Source organism: Manis pentadactyla, chromosome 6 (assembly GCF_030020395.1).
Source record: "Manis pentadactyla isolate mManPen7 chromosome 6, mManPen7.hap1, whole genome shotgun sequence".
NCBI lineage: Eukaryota > Metazoa > Chordata > Mammalia > Pholidota > Manidae > Manis > Manis pentadactyla.
The window spans coordinates 146,158,036-146,179,705 of record NC_080024.1 but is presented as its reverse complement, the minus strand read 5'-3'; the positions used below and the strand labels follow the sequence as shown (position 1 = coordinate 146,179,705).

At 37.5% G+C, this 21,670-nt stretch overlaps 1 protein-coding gene across 3 annotated transcripts in view; it reads right to left on the bottom strand.

Annotated features, from left to right (window-relative positions):
* ZCCHC2 (zinc finger CCHC-type containing 2) overlaps positions 1-21,670 on the bottom strand; it is a 67,737-nt gene that overhangs the window by 11,790 nt on the left and 34,277 nt on the right. For all 3 annotated transcript variants that reach the window (XR_005022939.2, XR_008998370.1, XM_036876708.2), the window contains exons 6-12: positions 19,599-19,693; positions 18,567-18,650; positions 17,117-17,174; positions 14,913-15,045; positions 14,131-14,195; positions 13,658-13,752; positions 193-321 (exon numbers count right to left, since the gene is read on the bottom strand). Coding sequence is in view for 1 of the 3 variants with exons in the window: in XM_036876708.2 (XP_036732603.2) it covers positions 193-321; positions 13,658-13,752; positions 14,131-14,195; positions 14,913-15,045; positions 17,117-17,174; positions 18,567-18,650; positions 19,599-19,693 (659 nt within the window). In the remaining 2 variants the exon portion in view is untranslated. The remainder of the gene's footprint in view (positions 1-192; positions 322-13,657; positions 13,753-14,130; positions 14,196-14,912; positions 15,046-17,116; positions 17,175-18,566; positions 18,651-19,598; positions 19,694-21,670) is intronic.

Below are 21,670 nucleotides of genomic sequence, written 5' to 3'. Positions count from 1 at the left end.
TGCAATAAAATAAGTTAAAAAAATCAACATTGCCAGGAACTGCTAAATCAATAGTCTATAAGATACCCTTTATACTGATTACATTTAAAATCAATAATGACATTTATAGGTCTATAAAATTACTTGTTTAACCAATAAAGAGACAACACACATTTCCCTCAGCCACCCCCATTATCTGTCCAAAGAGCAAACCTCTGTCTTTTTCTTCTTCACTTTCAAAACTTTCTCTTCCATCATGTTGTGGGCTAGATGGCGAACTGTAACTCTCTGAAGATGTTTCTCCACATGTGTCATGTCCAGATCCAATGTCCAAATTCACATCTAAAGTGAATTTACATCATATAAAGCAGTTAAATTAAGTTTTGAATTGAACCATTAGAAATTAGTTACAACTATACATTTTTTTTCAGAAGTCCTACAATCACGTAAAAAGCTGGTCCTTGACATAGGTAGAAACTCATTATTAAATCATAATTTCAATTGAAAATAATTGATAAATACATTCTTAAAGGTTGAGGAAGTCAATTATACTGACTTAAAAAAACTGAACTTGTTTCTTTATAGGGTCTGTCCTATAGCACCTGAACCACTTTCTAAGTCTAGATATTTTAACTCTTCAGAGCTTGTTGGAAAACTCATTCTTTAGAAGACCTCAAGGATGTAACTGACTGCCAAAAATGCCTACTTAGCTAAAATTACTATGCCTGAGTATTTCAAAGGAGTAAAATACTTCCCATCTAGTAGACTGAATAGCCCCTTGAGTTCTGCCTAGAAGCCAAGATGACAATGAGGCGGGGCAGGGGAGTGGGGTGCACAACCTTTCATGGTCAATTAGCTGTGTCTGTCTTGAGCACAGAGGTGAGATTACTGGCATCCCTGGTACTGGACATTTCTGCACTGGCCCAAACTTATGGAACTGTTCTATTCATTTCTGTAAACCCAGTAGCTAGTATAGCTTCTGCCTTACAGCAAGCATTTAACAGATGTTTAGTATATAAATCCCCATATAAAGGATTCCAGAGGGCCCTTAAGAACTACAGGTGAGTAAATCATTTCCTTGGCAACCTGGAAGACCCAATAAAAGGTAACAACTATTAATCACTTGGACAAAATATATGTTAGAGAAAAGATATGATTTGTATAATGAGCAAGTTAGTTGGCTAATCTGTCTTTTGAAGGGAGTAAATTTTAATGGAGTTAAGATTCTTAAAGATGACTTAAAGTCTAGCGCAGTCTCTCAAATGGTGGATGAATAATGAAGAAGAGCAAAGTCGTTAAGAATGTACATGCTGGGGCGGAAGATGGCGGCGTGAGTAGAGCAGCGGAAATATCCTCCCAAAACAACATATATCTATGAAAATATAACAAAGACAACCCTTCCTAGAATAAAGACCAGAGGACACAGGACAATATCCAGACCACATCCGGACCTGAGAGAACCCAGCGCCTCGCGAAGGGGGTAAGATACAAGCCCCGGCCCCGCGGGAGCCGAGCGCCCCTCCCCCCAGCTCCCGGCGGGAGAAGAGCAGGCAGAGCGGGAGGGAGACGGAGCCCAGGACTGCCGAACACCCAGCCCCCGCCATCCGGGACAGAGTGCAGGGCCCTCGATACTGGGAAAACAGGGCAGCAAGAACAGTGAGCAGGCACTGGAGGCTGGGCGACAGAGGACATAAGAAAAGCGCGCGACCATTTTTTTTTTTGCTTTTTTGCTGCTTTGTTTTGGCGAGCGCTTTTTGGAAGTCTTAAAGGGACAGGGACCCAAATATTAGGGAAACAGGGCAGAAAGACCGGTGAGCAGAGGCCTGAGGCTGGCACCGGAGAATAAAGAAAAACGAACGACCACCTTTTTTTTTTTTAATTAAAAATTTTTTTTTTTTTTTTTTTTTATTAAAAAAATTTTTTTTTTCTTGTTTTTTTTTGTGGTCGTTGTTTTGTTTTGGCGGGTGCTTTTTGGAAGTCTTAAAGGGGCAGGGCGGGCCACTTAATCCAGAGGTAGGGAATCCGGGATCTCTGGGCACCCTAACCCCTGGGCTGCAGGGAGCAGGGAGGCCCCTTACGGAGATAAATAGCCTCCCAGCAGCTCCTGCTCCAACGCGACTCCACCATTTTGGAGTAGCTGCCCGAGCCAGGCCACGCCCACAGCAACAGCGGAGATTAACTCCATAGCAGCCGGGCAGGAAGCAGAAACCCTGTCTGCGCGCAGCTGCGCAGCACAAGCCACTAGAGGCCGCTGTTCTCCCAGGAGAGGAGGGCCACAAACCAACAAGAAAGGAAGTCCTTCCAGCCGTCACTCGTCCCAGTTCTGCAGACTATTCCTATCACCATGAAAAGGCAAAGCTACAGGCAGACAAAGATCACAGAGACAACACCAGAGAAGGAGACAGACCTAACCAGTCTTCCTGACAAAGAATTCAAAATAAGAATCATAAACATGCTGACAGAGATGCAGAGAAACACGCAAGAAAAATGGGATGAAGTCCGGAAAGAGATCACAGATGCCAGAAAGGAGATCGCAGAAATGAAACAAACTCTGGAAGGGTTTATAAGCAGAATGGATAGAATGCAAGAGGCCATTGATGGAATTGAAATCAGAGAACAGGAACGCATAGAAGCTGACATAGAGAGAGACAAAAGGATCTCCAGGAATGAAACAATATTAAGAGAACTGTGTGACCAATCTAAAAGGAGCAATATCCGTATTATAGGGGTCCCAGAAGAAGAAGAGAGAGGCAAAGAGATGGAAAGTATCTTAGAAGAAATAATTGCTGAAAACTTCCCCACACTGGGGGAGGAAGTAATCAAACAGACCACGGAAATACACAGAACCCCCAACAGAAAGGATCCAAGAAGGGCAACACCAAGACACATAATAATTAAAATGGCAAAGATCAAGGACAAGGAAAGAGTGTTAAAGGCAGCTAGAGAGAAAAAGGTCACCTATAAAGGGAAACCCATCAGGCTAACGTCAGATTTCTCAACAGAAACCCTACAGGCCAGAAGAGAATGGCATGATATATTTAATACAATGAAACAGAAGGGCCTTGAACCAAGGATACTGTATCCAGCACGACTATCATTCAAATATGACGGTGGGATTAAACAATTCCCAGACAAACAAAAGCTGAGGGAATTTGCTTTCCACAAACCACCTCTACAGAACATCTTACAGGGACTGCTCTAGATGGGAGCACTCCTAGAAAGAGCACAGCACAAAACACCCAACATATGAAGAATCGAGGAGGAGGAACAAGAAGGGAGAGAAGAAAAGAATCTCCAGACAGTGTATATAACAGCTCAATAAGCGAGCTAAGTTAGGCAGTAAGATACTAAAGAGGCTAACCTTGAACCTTTGGTAACCACGAATTTAAAGCCTGCAATGGCAATAAGTACATATCTTTCAATAGTCACCCTAAATGTTAATGGGTTGAATGCACCAATCAAAAGACACAGAGTAACAGAATGGATAAAAAAGCAAGACCCATCTATATGCTGCTTACAAGAAACTCACCTCAAACCCAAAGACATGTACAGACTAAAAGTCAAGGGATGGAAAAACATATTTCAAGCAAACAACAGTGAGAAGAAAGCAGGGGTTGCAGTACTAATATCAGACAAAATAGACTTCAAAACAAAGAAAGTAACAAGAGATAAAGAAGGACACTACATAATGATAAAGGGCTCAGTCAAACAAGAGGATATAACCATTCTAAATATATATGCACCCAACACAGGAGCACCAGCATATGTGAAACAAATACTAACAGAACTAAAGGGGGATATAGACTGCAATGCATTCATTCTAGGAGACTTCAACACACCACTCACCCCAAAGGATAGATCCACTGGGCAGAAAATAAGTAAGGACACGGAAGCACTGAACAACACAGTAGAGCAGATGGACCTAATAGACATCTATAGAACTCTACATCCAAAAGCAGCGGGATATACATTCTTCTCAAGTGCACATGGAACATTCTCCAGAATAGACCACATACTAGGCCACAAAAAGAGCCTCAGAAAATTCCAAAAGATTGAAATCCTACCAACCAACTTTTCAGACCACAAAGGCATAAAACTAGAAATAAACTGTACAAAGAAAGCAAAGAGGCTCACGAACACATGGAGGCTTAACAACACGCTCCTAAATAATCAATGGATCAATGACCAAATCAAAATGGAGATCCAGCAATATATGGAAACAAATGACAACAACAACACTAAGCCCCAACTTCTGTGGGACACAGCAAAAGCAGTCTTAAGAGGAAAGTATATAGCAATCCAAGCATATTTAAAAAAGGAAGAGCAATCCCAAATGAATGGTCTAATGTCACAATTATCGAAATTGGAAAAAGAAGAACAGATGAGGCCTAAGGTCAGCAGAAGGAGGGACATAATAAAGATCAGAGAAGAAATAAATAAAATTGAGAAGAATAAAACAATAGCAAAAATCAATGAAACCAAGAGCTGGTTCTTCGAGAAAATAAACAAAATAGATAAGCCTCTAGCCAGACTTATTAAGAAGAAAAGAGAGTCAACACAAATCAACAGTATCAGAAACGAGAAAGGAAAAATCACGACGGACCCCACGGAAATGCAAAGAATTATTGGAGAATACTATGAAAACCTATATGCTAACAAGCTGGGAAACCTAGGAGAAATGGACAACTTCCTAGAAAAATATAACCTTCCAAGATTGACCCAGGAAGAAACAGAAAATCTAAACAGACCAATTACCAGCAACGAAATTGAAGAGGTAATCAAAAAACTACCAAAGAACAAAACCCCCGGGCCAGATGGATTTACCTCGGAATTTTATCAGACATACAGGGAAGACATAATACCCATTCTCCTTAAAGTTTTCCAAAAAATAGAGGAGGAGGGGATACTCCCAAACTCATTCTATGAAGCTAACATCACCCTAATACCAAAACCAGGCAAAGACCCCACCAAAAAAGAAAACTACAGACCAATATCCCTGATGAACGTAGATGCAAAAATACTCAACAAAATATTAGCAAACCGAATTCAAAAATACATCAAAAGGATCATACACCATGACCAAGTGGGTTTCATCCCAGGGATGCAAGGATGGTACAACATTCGAAAGTCCATCAACATCATCCACCACATCAACAAAAAGAAAGACAAAAACCACATGATCATCTCCATAGATGCTGAAAAAGCATTTGACAAAGTTCAACATCCATTCATGTTAAAAACTCTCAGCAAAATGGGAATAGAGGGCAAGTACCTCAACATAATAAAGGCCATCTATGATAAACCCACAGCCAACATTATATTGAACAGCGAGAAGCTGAAAGCATTTCCTCTGAGATCGGGAACTAGACAGGGATGCCCACTCTCTCCACTGTTATTTAACATAGTACTGGAGGTCCTAGCCACGGCAATCAGACAAAATAAAGAAATACAAGGAATCCAGATTGGTAAAGAAGAAGTTAAACTGTCACTATTTGCAGATGACATGATACTGTACATAAAAAACCCTAAAGACTGCACCCCAAAACTACTAGAACTGATATCGGAATACAGCAAAGTTGCAGGATACAAAATCAACACACAGAAATCTGTGGCTTTCCTATATACTAACAATGAGCCAACAGAAAGAGAAATCAGGAAAACAACTCCATTCACAATTGCATCAAAAAAAATAAAATACCTAGGAATAAACCTAACCAAAGAAGTGAAAGACTTATACTCTGAAAACTACAAGTCACTCTTAAGAGAAATTAAAGGGGACACTAACAGATGGAAACTCATCCCATGCTCGTGGCTAGGAAGAATTAATATCGTTAAAATGGCCATCCTGCCCAAAGCAATATACAGATTTGATGCAATCCCTATGAAACTACCAGCAACATTCTTCAATGAACTGGAACAAATAATTCAAAAATTCATATGGAAACACCAAAGACCCCGAATAGCCAAAGCAATCCTGAGAAAGAAGAATAAAGTAGGGGGGATCTCACTCCCCAACTTCAAGCTCTACTATAAAGCCATAGTAATCAAGACAATTTGGTACTGGCACAAGAACAGAGCCACAGACCAATGGAACAGACTAGAGAATCCAGACATTAACCCAGACATATATGGTCAATTAATATTTGATAAAGGAGCCATGGACATACAATGGCGAAATGACAGTCTCTTCAACAGGTGGTGCTGGCAAAACTGGACAGCTACATGTAGGAGAATGAAACTGGACCATTGTCTAACCCCATATACAAAAGTAAACTCAAAATGGATCAAAGACCTGAATGTAAGCCATGAAACCATTAAACTCTTGGAAGAAAACATAGGCGAAAACCTCTTAGACATAAACATGAGTGACCTCTTCTTGAACATATCTCCCCGGGCAAGGAAAACAACAGCAAAAATGAGTAAGTGGGACTATATTAAGCTGAAAAGCTTCTGTACAGCAAAAGACACCATCAATAGAACAAGAAGGATCCCTACAGTATGGGAGAATATATTTGAAAATGACACATCCGATAAAGGCTTGACGTCCAGAATATATAAGGAGCTCTCACGCCTCAACAAACAAAAAACAAATAACCCAATTAAAAAATGGGCAGAGGAACTGAACAGACAGTTCTCCAAAAAAGAAATACAGATGGCCAACAGACACATGAAAAGATGCTCCACATCGCTAATTATCAGAGAAATGCAAATTAAAACTACAATGAGGTATCACCTCACACCAGTAAGGATGGCTGCCATCCAAAAGACAAACAACAACAAATGTTGGCGAGGCTGTGGAGAAAGGGGAACCCTCCTACACTGCTGGTGGGAATGTAAGTTAGTTCAACCATTGTGGAAAGCAGTATGGAGGTACATCAAAATGCTCAAAACAGACTTACCATTTGACCCAGGAATTCCACTCCTAGGAATTTACCCTAAGAATGCAGCAATCAAGTTTGAGAAAGACAGATGCACCCCTATGTTTATTGCAGCACTATTTACAATAGCCAAGAATTGGAAGCAACCTAAATGTCCATCAATAGATGAATGGATAAAGAAGATGTGGTACATATACACAATGGAATACTACTCAGCTATAAGAAAAGGGCAAATCCAATCATTTGCAGCAACATGGATGGAGCTGGAGGGTATTATGCTCAGTGAAACAAGCCAAGCGGAGAAAGAGAAATACCAAATGATTTCACTTATCTGTGGAATATAAGAACAAAGGAAAAACTGAAGGAACAAAACAGCAGCAGAATCACAGAACTCAAGAATGGACTAACAGGTACCAAAGGGAAAGGGACTGGGGAGGATGGGTGGGTAGGGAGGGATAAGGGGGGGAGAAGTAGGGGGGTATTAAGATTAACATGCATGGGGGGGTAGGAGAAAAGGGAGGGCTGTACAACACAGAGAAGGCAAGTAGTGATTCTACAACATTTAGCTATGCTGATGGACAGTGACTGTAAAGGGGTTTATAGGGGAGACCTGGTATAGGGGAGAGCCTAGTAAACATAATATTCGTCATGTAAGTGTAGATTAGTGATAGCAAAAAAAAAAAAAAAAAAAAAAGGGCAGTTCCTGTGTGGTAACCTCCAACGAGTTCTACACAAGGGTATAAAGGGCATATAAAAGTGTAGGCAAAGGGTCTGTTTGTGTTTATACAGAGGATCAAAGCCTAATTGGGCTACCCCGAAAATGAACTAAGATACGATATGAAAAAGAACTTCCAACATCTGCACCCTCTGGATGACTCATGCCAGAAGATGATCATCAAAAAACCCCAACAAAGATCCACGCACTGCTACAGCTGTAGATGCACTCATCCCACCAGTTCCTGGACCTGCCATGGGAATGAGGAAGGAGATATCTAAGCTGGCCTGTGCATATAGTAAAACAACAAAATTGGACTGGATCTATACTGTTGGAACTCAACCAAGAATTTGGAGAAGTGCAAATTGTAGCGCTCCAAAGTCTTACAACTACAAACTATTTATTGTTAAAAGAACATATGGCATGTGAACAGTCCCCAGGAATGGGTTGTTTTAATTTGTCTGATTTCTCTCAGACTGTTCAAGTTCATTTGGACAATATCCACCATATCATAGATAAGTTTTCACAAATGCCTAAGGTGCCTAACTGGTTTTTTTGGTTTCACTGGAGATGGCTGGTAATTACAGATATGCTTTGGTTATGTAACTATACTCCTATTATGTTAATGTGTGTGTGCAATTTAAGTAGTAGCTTAAAACCTATACATGCTGAAGTTACTCTACAAGAAGATATATCAAAGAAATAATCAATCTTCCCAAGTTTTCTTCCGCCTGCTACTTCTATAGCTTTTCTTCTTCCTTCCTAATTACAACCCTTAAATAGAATTCGTGCCTCATATCAAATTTACCGAGTATCATAATTCTTCCAAGTGGTAAAGATACCTCAAGACAAATGCTGGGCATAGAAGCCACAGGGCATAAATATGCAAAGAAGTAAAAAGCTAACTTTTTCAAACAATAAGGCTTCTCTCTCACTTACCAACTTCACATTTCCCTGTATGGCCCCGGAAGATGACTGGTTAGCCAGAGACGGGTAAGATTCCTCAAGGGAGGAACAACCTAAGACAGGCACAGTCGCAGGGGGGCCATCAGGTGAGAAATTGGGGATCAACAGAGGTGAGGCTTAGAACCTCACCCCCCCGTTCTGAGAGAAATCTTCTGCATACGTGGATGTTTTATTGCCCTGGTCTAGCTTGGATTAACACATAGTCTACAGGCACACACCTGATCATCTACATGTGCTCTCTTACAACACTAAACTATGTTTTCTACCTTTATCTTGTATCTACCTACCACTTCAGCATTTTATTAAAAATAATAATAATAAAGAGAGAAATGTGGTATCCACATATAAATCAAGTATAAAAACCAAACGAGTATTCATATTTGAACTGTTTATAGTTCATAATGCATGAGCAAAACCGAAAGTTTCTGTGATGACTGCCCTTGTACTGTTCACTATGTAACTTATTCATTATGTAAGAATTTGTTCTACATGTAAAAACTTGTTTGTTATCCCTCAGAAGATTGGAGACTGACAAAAATTAGGCTTGGGGTGGAATAATGATTGTGCATTGAGCATTGACTCCCCTATACAGAATTTTATTGTCGTTAACAACCATTTGATCAATAAATATGAGAGATGCCCTCACAAAAAAAAAAAAAAAAAAAAAGGACAGACTTCCAATGGTAAAATAAATTAGTAACCGGGATGTAAGGTATAGCATAAGGAATATAGTCAAGATATTGTAACAGCCTGGTAGGGTGATAGCTGGAACCTAGAATTATGTATATAAATGTTCTACCACTGTGTTGTACACTTGAAACTCATGTAATGTAATACTGTGTGTCAACTACCCTTCAATAAAAAATAATTATTAAAAAAAAAAAAAAAAAAAAAAAAAAAAAAAAAGAATGTACATGCTGCTGATTTCTTTTGAGTAATAAAATGCCAAACTGCCAAAGGAAAATGGCACAGAAATCTCATGAGGCTGTAAGAAAAGAGGCAAAGTTGTTCCTTGGGAAAATAATAATTTTACGGTAATCTGGACTACACTTATAGATTCTCCATTACCAGCCAGGATGTGACTAAGGAAAGGGCTGCAAGTGGACGCCAATGGTTATGTGAAGACAATCTAATGTGCCACAGTGGCCAAACAACCTGGCATTAAATTGTACTAATGAGAATGAGAACTGGGGTACATATGGAAATTCTGCATATAACTATTTCAACCAACATATAACAAAAATGAACAATTCAAGAATTAAGAGAATCAAAGATTCAATATTATAGTCTTAAACCAGAAATGATGGGCTAAAAGGAACCACTGGGGTAGGGTAAGCCAAGATTTGCTCACTGACACTGGAGCAGTGACACTACAGTGGGAGTCTTTGAAACTTCAAAGAGTAAGTTTCAGAATATGTTTAAAAAAATAAAAAAAGCAGCTAATTCTCAAATGACATGATTTATAAAATGATTTTCTTTAGTTTATATAGCCACTAAATATTCTAATCACCAAATTGTCATATATTTGCAGTTTTCAAAGAACTGAATACATTAATCTAAATTTAAATTAATCTTCTTTTTTATTATCTAGAAAGCACTTCAGAATTCCATTGGGTTTTTGGAATTTTCATAATAAAAAATTATGTTATCCTTTAGAGACAACAGGTATGGACGGTGAGAATGAAAACAATTATGCCAATGAACTGCCCTTTTACACAGAAATATAAACTTTTTTGTTACTCTGTCTCAAAGGGTAAAAGGTCATGCATGTTACTAAGAAGACCAAAAGCAAAAAACTTACATTAGTCACTATTCTAACAATAAAAATCCTGGTTATTAGTATTAGTTAGACTTAAGAACCATTTAGACACATCAGATGAAACATAATGGTTATTAAAAGAAGATGGAGACCTCTGAATTGCTGTCATATTTTTATAAGAAATTGAGAGGTCAACCACCTCATTCCCCCAAAACATTTTAGTGCTACAATATGCAAAAGAAGAGTGGGGTGGAAGAAACAAGGTTGATGCCCTGGGACACAATTCTTGATATAGAAGAGGTGATGCATACATCTCTTCAGGAGAGAGATTTAAAGCTTGAGGTTTTAAAAGCAAACACACTGTGAAGAATACTGATAACTAACAGCACAGATTGCTTTTGGGTGGCAGACAATGGAGGGAGGCAGTGAGGAATTTACAGTTGATCCTTAAACAACACAGTGGTTAGGGGCATTGACTCCCCCAACCCACACAATTGAGAATTCACATATAAGCTTTGACTCCCCAAAACTTACCTACTTATAACCTACTGTTGACCAGAAGCTCTACCAATAACACAGCTGACTAACAGAAATTCTGTATATGTATTATATACTGTGTTCTTACAATAAAAGTAAGCTAGAGAAAAGAAATTGTTTTTTTCAAATTGTGGTAAATCTCCAAAAAATTTTCCAATCTGGATTAAAGGTCCAGTGCATTTTGTTCTCTTTTGTGTCTTCAGAATTTTGAACTATATGAATGTATTATTACTCAAAACAGAAATTATATTTTAAAATTAAAAATAAATGATACTTATCCTCAATGAGAATGAATTAAAGGTCTGGACAATGTAACAATCAGAAATCAGAAAGACCCGATATTTTCAGCTTCAATATAGTACCTACACTTTATAATACGCATTATTGTTTCATTAAAAAAATATTAAATATATTGTGAGTATACCAAATGTTTAAAGGTAATTCCTTCTTGATACCTTACTATTTCAAAGGGAAATAAGCAGGACTCTTTTTAAATTGGAGTTGGCAAATAGCTAAGATACATTTGGCATCAATGAGAAGTTGTACAAAGTGTATTTTATAGTTATCCTCTATAAATGTTAAATATGTACGAAACAGTGACACATATAGACAAAATAGATTACATCAAAAATCCTGAGGCTGTACTTTCATAATACGTGAAGATAAAGAGATGAAGGAATTGGGATTTGAGATGTTATTAAAAAGTTCTTAATAACCTATACAGTGTGTTTTCTTTTAATTTATTGGAATCAGGAAAAGGAACACCTAAGTGCTGGGTACTAGTAAAATGCTGTTCACATGTTATCACATTTAATTCTTACAATCTGCTGAGGCAGGTATTATTCATATTTTACAAATGTGAAAACTAAGGCTTCAGAGAGGTCATGCATTTAAGAAGCTGTGGAGTACAAGATTCGAACCCACATCGATTCTGAGATCAAAGTCCACGCACCTCTCTGGAATATGAAACTAAAAGGTAAAGAATGGTTGTCAACTTCTTTAGTGAGCAGTAGTTCTCAAATTATGTGAGAAACAAGAGATAAAGCAATCTCATGAGGGTATGGTTAGTTGACAGGAATTTCAACAGCATGTGCTTTTAGGAGACAAGCATGGGACAGTACGGAAAAGAGCTGGAGGGAAGAAAGAAAGAGGGGCACCCGGCAGAAGCTATTTCTAATCATCCACCAACGGAGACCTTCCGCCTGCCTTATTTTAGCTTTTCCCTCCTCCTTTTAGCTGCCATCACCACAGGAAACCTCAAAGACAGTTAAGTGTTACGCTATATTCATAAAGGACATGGTTTTTTCCCCCTGTAATTTCCCCCCAAGACAGTTCAGTTCATCAACTGAGCTGGCCAGACAATTTCAGAGTCAAAATGTAACTACATTTCCTTTACCAATATTCAATATAAGCAAAGATCTAGTTTAAAAATATATTCCCTATAAAAGAATCTTCAAATGTATGTAACCCAATAGAGAGGAATAGGGTTGGATAAGGAATGTTAAGAATAAAGAATTATTGATAAAAATACCTTTAGTGACCACAAGTAAATTTATGAAATGTCATGTCCTGTCCATATGAACAAAATTTAAATCAATTCTTATTTAGTGTTAGGAATTATCACACTTCAAAAATTATTTGACTTGATCAATTATATTACCTAGGTTGCCATATGCTAACACTAAATTTAAATTCAGAATTAGTTATGACTAATTTTTGCAAACATAGTTTCCTTATACCATAGTTCATTCTAAGTATAATTATGTGAGGTCTTTTAATTAACATTGAATGCATATCATAATACAGTAATCTCAAGGTTCTTCTAGTTCAGAATTGGCAGGATTCTGCTAAATCGTGCAATACTTATTTATTTATTTTTTTATTAAGGTATTATTCATATACACTTACGAAGGTTTCACATGAAAAGCAATGTGGTTGTTACATTCACCCATATTATCGAATCCCCCCCATACCCCATTGCAGTCACTGCCCATCAGTGTAGTAAGATGCCACAGTCACTACTTGTCTTCTCTGAGCTACACTCTCTTCCCCATGATTCCCCCCACACCAAAAATACACTCTATTAAAAAAATATTCTGGGTATTTATGTTGCATTACAACTGAATGTACTAACATTTGAATAAAACTTAAATTAAGAAAACTTTGTTTTTAAGATCAGCCCAAGTCAACAAATGTGTTAGGTACACTCACGGACAAAACAGTCTTCTGGAAGTCTGTGGGCCTTTATTCTTTTTTATCTTTTCTATTAATTGTAAGGTAAATATAACACAGAAAAGTTATCAATTTCAGTCAAATAAACACAAAACCTTTCACCCAAAAACAGAGGATGATGGGTAAGTGGAAATCACACAAATCTCATACAACAAAATAGGAGGGTCTGAATTCCCCTAAAGCCCCAGAATCTCCACAAAGGACAGTCATTAAAACATGAAAAAGTCAGTAAGATTTTAAAAAACGACTTTACACAGGCCTCCATTAGGGTGGAAAAGATCTCCCAGGACTTGTGGACCTGTGCTCTGGAGCAGGATGGGTGTAAGAGGAACAAGGGAGGGGCCTGCTGAGCCAGAGGAAGGAACTGGTGGGGAAGGGTGATTTGACAAAGGAAATATTTACCTCCGTGGTGGAATTGTCTTTCCTAAATTAACTCCATTAATACTTCAGAACCACTTAATTGAGAAATCTTATTCACATCAATGCAGGATAAAAGTATAATATCAGGATTTGATGCACAGCTCACCTACTCTAATAGGTATCACACTAACTATATTTAGATGATAGGTATTTGGAGAAAAATGTTCTTACCTTTTACAGAACCACCATGGACATGCTGAGGAGTGGAGAGTCTGATACCATTTATTCTACTATTCAGTCTATTTTCAGTTTTCTTAATTTTCTCCCTAAACAAACAAGTATACATGTTACCAACGTTTTTTATAAGGTTCTTTAGAGAACACTAAGTACAGTATTACTAAAATTCCCCTCAAAGTTTTTATAATTAAAAAAATTAAGGTATAACTAAATACAAGATTCACCCTTTAGAGTAGTTCTCAAGTTTTGCCTCTCCAAACTGAATATTAATATTTTACTATAGCTCTATTTTTGTCACTTGTGTTTGTTATTTTTGAACTAAAGAGATAAAGCCCAGAAGTAAAAAATATAAAGACAGCTATTAGAAAAATATTATTTATATTACACAGATTATACATGCCCATTATCAAATCCTACGTGTTTGCTGCCTTTTCTTACACCAATTTCTATTACTAAATCGAACCTACTTTTCTATTTGTGGCTTTCCTTTCTTCTTATTTATTGAAGATAAGCTTCGCTTTTCACTTGAATGCTAGTAGGGAGAATAAAAAGAAATTAGACTACAGCTAAACCATACTCAGTAAGTTATTACTAAAATAACACATAATTTCTCAAAATATGCTTCAATGCTCTAGGTTCATAAAAAACACATTCCAGTAAAGATGAACAATTGGATCTGAATGTTGGCCAGAAAGAGAAATCAGTTTAACAATCTATTTTCTGGAGAGAAGGTGGTTCTCTCCATGACTGCACCAGTAAGCCTTTTCCCTACAGCACCTAAACACACTTGAGAATATTCTCCAATCTGATTACACCAAATCCTGAGAAAGCAATTATTTCCCAATTACATTCAGGAGTGTTGGTAAATTGGCCCAACCACTCATGAGGAAAAATGAGTGTGAAAATTCACATCAGCAATAGCAAGCTAGTTATTAAAAGGTGAATCATTCTTTCAAAGGCAGAAAAGTTGGCATAGTACTTTGGACCCCTAGTTAGAATAAACATTTTAGATATATTAAAATGTACTAATTTTTTGAGCAATAAAAGTAACCTAAATATACTTAATTAGGAATCAGAAGAGCTGAGATCATACAAACCAAGTAAGTTCAAAGTCTAACATTTAAACATTCCTTCATTTCTTCTTTACCAGATAAACTATCTGATGTAACAATGCTTACAGAACTCGACTGCTTCAGAGCAGCAATGCTCTAACAACACGGTGTAAAGAAAAAAAAAAGCCCCCAAACACCTGGCCAGCTAAGGCCCCACAGTGCTCCGGGGGCCGGGCAGCAGCGCAGCTTTGCTTTCTCCAATCCACGCTTCCATTCTGCTCAGAATACTGCATGGTGAGCCCATCCAACGGAGAACTGGTACTAAGAGTGCTACCAAAAGAAAAGTTTATACAAGTATGAAAATCTGTCCTCAATAACCTAACCTACTATACCATAAAATAATGTGGTAATCCTTTCTTCAGTATGTTAGTTTTCTACAGAATGCCTAGTAATATCTCTAAGGCAAGAAAAAGTATACTGTAATAAGCCAGTACACAGCTGTCTCATCTATTTAATAATTAATACCTGTCTCTAAGGAGAGTCATAAAAAATGCAGATTCTGTCTTTGGACTCCATACTGGTCATCCTGGACCACTTACAGCAAGGGTATATCCCCCATCCTGAGAGTCACCAAGTACTATATCTAAGACATGTGAAGGGACAGGATAATGTGACTGAAAACCAAAAGGAACTGACCATAGAAACTTGAAAACAGAATCAAAGGGAATCCACAGAATGAAGTTACGGGCATGTACACTTTAAAATACAACACTTAACATGGTTGAAGGCTAAAAGAATATGGAGGATTTGGGAAGAGTACCGGAAAGTATGAAGAGTCAAATTTAAATTCTAGAACTGTAAAGCTGAAATTAAGAACTCAGTGGATGGAAACAGATTTTAAAAATCAATGAAGAGGAAATGTGATCAGAAGTAAACAGACTGGAGCAATAGAGGAAAAAAAATATGGAAAATACAAAAAAATTTTAAGAGATGTGGCACATGTGAAAGTCTAACATACTAGTACTCCAAGTCTCAGAAGAGGGAACAAGAGAATAGGGCAGAAGTATTATCTGAGGAGATAATGGCTTGGACTTCTCTGAAACCAAAGGTATCAATCAAAGCTTCAGACTCAAGAAGTAGAACTCAGTCAAAGAAAGCTACAAACCTATCACAGGAAAACTGCTGAAAACCAGAGACAATAAGAAAATCTTAAAAAGCAATCAGTTTGGAAAAACACTAACTTGCAAGGAGCAACAATAAGATTGAGACAATGGAAACCGGCTTTCTTAAGATTGAGTTCACCCTAAAATTAGATCTGGAGTAACACAGTTGATTTGGAAGGTGACTGCAGGAAGCAGGAGCCAGGAATGGGGAGAATGAAACAGGAAAGAAGAGAAAACCAACCTAAGGGTCCATTATTGAGGCTGCCCCTACAAACAAGAGGCTCAAATCGGCTGGGACCTCCCAAAGTTACTGATCCCAAAGGATAGGAAGCCAGGGCTCCTCTACAAGTCGAGGGCTGACCCCCAGGTTGACTTCTGGACTGTGTCTGTTCAAGGGCCAGCAGGCCCTTCGAATCAGCAAGGGCTCTGAGGCAGAAGGCAGAGTCCTAGGGTGCATACTTACCGTGGGATGGTTGGAGTACAAGGGGAGTCAGAATCAGCGCTGGACTGACAGCAGGTGACTCTAGGCCCAAAGGCGTCACACTGGAAGACAGCGCAACTGGAGTTTCAAAGAGCTAACAGAAAATAACCTCCAACCTAAAACCCTATATCCAGCAAAAGTATCTTTCAAAAACGAACACAAAACAAGCATTTTTTTCATATAAAAAACAAAGTGAATGTCATCACTGGTATTTACAGGACTACAGAAAATACTCATGTTCTTCAGTTAGAAGGAAAATGATTGTAGATGGATACTAAGACACACAGGAAGGAATAAAGAGCAACGGAATGATAAAATCAAAATGATTAATGAAAAACCTCTCATGAGGTTTAGAATATAGAGAGAATTAAAATAGATCACAAAATTTTTTAAAAATGACAGCTACAGTTTATAAGTTGGAAGAAGGTAAGTGATGTTACAGTGATCAAAGGTCCTCACATGGGAAATGGTACAAGCACAGTTAATCTCGGATCTTACTAAGTCAAAGATCTCTAGGGTAGCCCTTAGAAGAATGAAAAAGCAATATGTACCTATCAAGGCTAATAGAAGAGAATAATAAAATAGAAAAAAAAACACCCAAAAGCAAGAAAGGAGAGAAAAGGAAACACAGAAAAGGTGGAACAAATAATAAGCAAACAGTAAAATGTAGAATTGGAGCCATATATGTCAGTAATTGATGTGACACAGCAATTCAAAAATGCACAACACATTCATTTTTCAGGAAATAGATACCTACTTCACAATGGGACTTTTCCCGGTATGTTTCTTGTGGATTACTGTATGCTGTAACACATCTAGAGTAGAAGAAAAAACAACTTATTAGACCAATTTATTATACTTCTGTAAAAAACCAAAAGGATGATGCAACTAATCCCTGTGACCATAATAGCGTCAACAGACCATGTAGAGCATTTCTAAGCATTTTTCACAAACAATTCCTTAGAAGCAACTTTTCAAAGACAATAAATAGTTCCTTAAATATTCCCTCCAATGTGTACTACCTAATAACGAATCGATTTTGTTTAAAACTATGAGAGTTTACTATGAGCATGGCCACTATAAAACCACAACCCTCAATTTCAGGCACTGTTTTTTACCATTAAAAAAATGAAGTGTCTCAAATATTCAAAAAATACTTACCTGTTAATAAACATCCATGTACCTACCTCCCAGATATTTCTATATTTGCCTCTTTTTATTAAGAAACAAAATATCACAAAAACTGAAGGCCTTACTCCATTTGACTCTCTCTCTCTACAGAGATGAACTAGTTAAAATATTCTAGTGCGTTTTTAATTTACCATATTCATATTCACAAATACAGACAGTAGTGCTACATGTTTGAAAGTACTATAAATATTCTTTATTTGCCACCTACCATGAATATTCCACAATTTATTTAAAACTTTTATTAACATTTAAAGTATTTGGGTAATATCCACATATTTGTTATTACACACAAAATTGCCAGGAGAACCTTAGTTCCTACTCTGAGCACATGGACAATAATTTTCACAGAAGCAGAATTCCTGGGTAGTAGCATAAAATTAATTTCCCCAACTTCACTACACAGTGTCAAATTTCTGTCCAAAAGAATTGTACCAATTTAAATTCCCATCAGCAGCAGATGAAGAATCCCCATTACTTCATATCCTTGATAATGTCAGACTTGAAAATGTTTTGCCAATCTGGTGAGTGTGAAATCCTAATCTCATTGCTGTTAATTTGCATTTTCTGGAGTACTCAGGAGGCTGAACACTGTTTAAAGTCCATTTGAGTTTCCTTTCTGTAAATCACCTAACTTTTGCCCATATTGCCAATTGGACTAATGGACTGAAAGACTATGGTCATGCTCTGCCTTGTCAAGAAAGCCTTCTTGTCTCATATTAACATTAAAATTTTTAACTTATACATTTCATATATTATAGTAAATTTGTATGTTACATATGATTTGTTATTAACTTGAAATTTTGGTGTATAAGCAGGGATCTAATTACAGAACTTTTTTAAATTGGAAAGCCGGCCAACACCATTTAGTGAACAATCCATTCTCCTGCACTCATCTGTGACACCACCAAGTTCCCATGCCTGTTTCCCAGCTCCTCAGTCTGTCCTAATGGTCTGTGTGCCTGTTCCCATGCAAGAAACATCAGGCAGAATATCTTATTAAATTAGTCAACATTTACCTTCTTCTTGACTTGAAGCTTCTGAGCTGTCTTCTTTTAAGTGTTCTAGTATCTTACAAGTCTTCAGAGAGGATTGTGAGTTATCTGCAGGAAGTATTCAATACCATTAACTTATAATGGAAATTTATAATAGAGAAAGAAAATAAATATGTTTACTTTTCTCCCAAGGAAGATGAGATTGGAGAGTTAGTGGTAAAGCCAAACTATAGGAATACAAGAAAACCTGGGACATCTTTTTGAACTGATAGCTTGGTTGGGTCTTACAGCAGATTTAAGTTTGGGTTCAGAATGAGCCAGGACACTGGGACAGACACTGCTAGGGAAAACTCAGTGAATGCTGAGCCTTCGACCAGCCAGAGATTGAGAAATGACGAGGAAGGTCACGGCAGGGCTTGAATTTCATAGCAAACCTTTATCGTTTTGAATAGGGGATTAACAAATTGATCCCTGAGATAATCCTGTATGTGTTAAAGTACAGCGAGAAACTACAATCTGAGAGATGAGCGGGGCTTTGCACAGTCCATGTATGAAGAAAGGCCTAACTCAAAAGTGGGATTGGTAAGGAGGCATAAAAGGGAAGACAGCCTTGGTCTAGTGAGGCGTGGCCTTTAAATGACTGAATGCAAAGAAGAAAAGTGACAAGAATAAGGCTAAAGTTTCCTGCTTGGGAGGCTGGGGAGAACAGGGGACCCAGAAGGAAAGGCAGACTATAAGGGGTTACACACCACGCAGCCCGTGATGTAGCATCTCCACAAGCTGAAAGTGAGGTCTGTCAAGGAACCTGAGAGCCTGGCAGGGCCACGAGCACAAGACCTGGCCCATGCTTCAAAATCAGTCTGTTTTCGGACATTAGCTTTTATACATTATTTCCTTTAAAACTGCAGCGTAAAATTCACTACGAACAACAAATGTTTAATTGTATGCCACTATTCCTTGACTTTAAAATGACAACCCCATATAACACTGTGCAGTACAGCAAGGAATCCATGCAAGAAAATACCACATTTCGACAGAGGAGCAGAAAGGGCTTACTGAGGCCATGTAGAGGGTCTGACGACATGGCCCGAAAAAAGCTGTGTACTTTCTTACTCTGCAGAAAAGCTTGGGATGAAGTTGAAAATAGCTGCCTGCATATAAAAAGAAAAAAGATGTTAATTTCACATAATATAATAAATGCACAAGAGTCTCAGTTTAGATTGTAAAGCAATCTAAAATGGCAGTTTAAATTGCAGTATAAAAAATAAAAATAATGAAGAATATTATTTTCTAATATATTTCCCATAGGAAGAAGTTAATAAAAGTTAACAAAATTTATTTTTAAGAATCTAATAAACACTTTTGTTTTATTTCATATAATCTAGTGGTAACGTTTCAACTCTGGGAAAATGTGTATGATTTCAGCCTTTTGCTCAAATGGTATAATAGCTGCCTGTCTGCTCAGAAAAAGAACTGCAATTTCTTTACCCTTCTTCATAGGTGTTACTTCTCATCTTCTGGCTGTACCATGCAGAAACTTTCCCGCACTCTGAACATCAGAGGCTGGGAAGTCTGAGATGCTAAGTGGCCTTGGAAACTATGGAATGCAGTGAGGTCAGGTTAATTATAAGTATTAGAACATCCTAAGGCAGGACTGATGATTCACTTCAATATGTATCATATCATGATTCTAAGCTGTTATCTTTGAAAACCAGCTTTCCTCATACTTTATTAATGTAACTAAAAGATTCCAATGGAGGTCTTACCTACAAAAGGGACCCTGCAAAGGGGGGCACAGGTACAGCACAGTCTAATGGAAAGTTTGAATACCATCTCCATCACTTAAAAGCTGAATCACTCTGAACAAGTTATCTAGCCTTTCAGCTTCAATTTCCTCATAGGGAATACAACCAATTCTTCAAGGTTATGATACTCAAACAGTATACATAAATTAAGCTGTCACCCTGCTCAACACACAAATCCCCTTCCATTACTTTTAACACTTTACAAGCTCATTTAAATTTTTAATTCTTAATTTTCTCCCAAGGTTTTAGCCCTATCATTCAGGTTAATTTAGAATCATTAAATACCATAGCAAAAGATGACCCTTATTGGCCAAAGTTGCCTTGTATATTATGCAAAATTGCTTCTTGGCACTCTAATGTGGAGGTAAATATTTAATAGGAAGGTCAAGAAATGAAGAGATGGAAGAAAAATTACAAAGTACAGACCTCACCTAAATTTCCAGGTTTAAACACATTACTCAAGGCTGGGGATTAAAACCCAAACCAATTGGTCAAAAGTACAGGCAAGCACACCTTCAATTCAAGGCTTGAGTACCAAGAAACAGCCTAGATAGCATCTACAACTCAAATATCAACTGCATCTCCCCTACAAGAACACCAAGCTATTCATGTAAACTACACCTGAGATAAAGGCATGGGCTTGAAATCAACATACAGACCAAAGTCAAGGTTCATTAATGTGTGACCACAAGATTGCAATTCTACCTGTATTTAAAAAATCAAAGTGCCCATAAACTACTTAAATAAGAAAAACAGGATTACATTTTGACATGAAAGAAATCATGCAACAGCAAATGTATATACAGTTCAGTGCCGTTATTTTCATTTTCCTAATTTACAGTGTATTTGGAACTAAATGCAGTGTCCTGTAGCAACCCAACCTCTACTTTCTATACACTCATTTTCTATTTCTCACTTTTATTCACCCCCTCCTTTATAAATGCTACATTTCTTAAGTGTCATGAATGATAATAACACTAATTTAAAAATCACAAACTGAGAATGAAGTGTCCTAACATTTCTATTAATGGTGTTGAACTAACAGGCTAGCCATAAAAACGAATCAATGATCATTTAAAAAGGGAAGTCTGAAAAAAAAAAGTATATTTTAAAAATACAATTTTTGAAGAGAAAGTCTTTCCAAGCAGGACATAAACCCCTAAAACCATAAAGAAAAGACTGATAAATCTGACTATATAAAAACTCAAACCATATGCATGGTCAAGAAACAAGGACAAATAGGGCTTTCTTTAATCTGAAAAGTAAATCTTATAAATCAGACCAATAAAAAGGTAGAGAGGACTCAAAAAGCCATTCATAGTA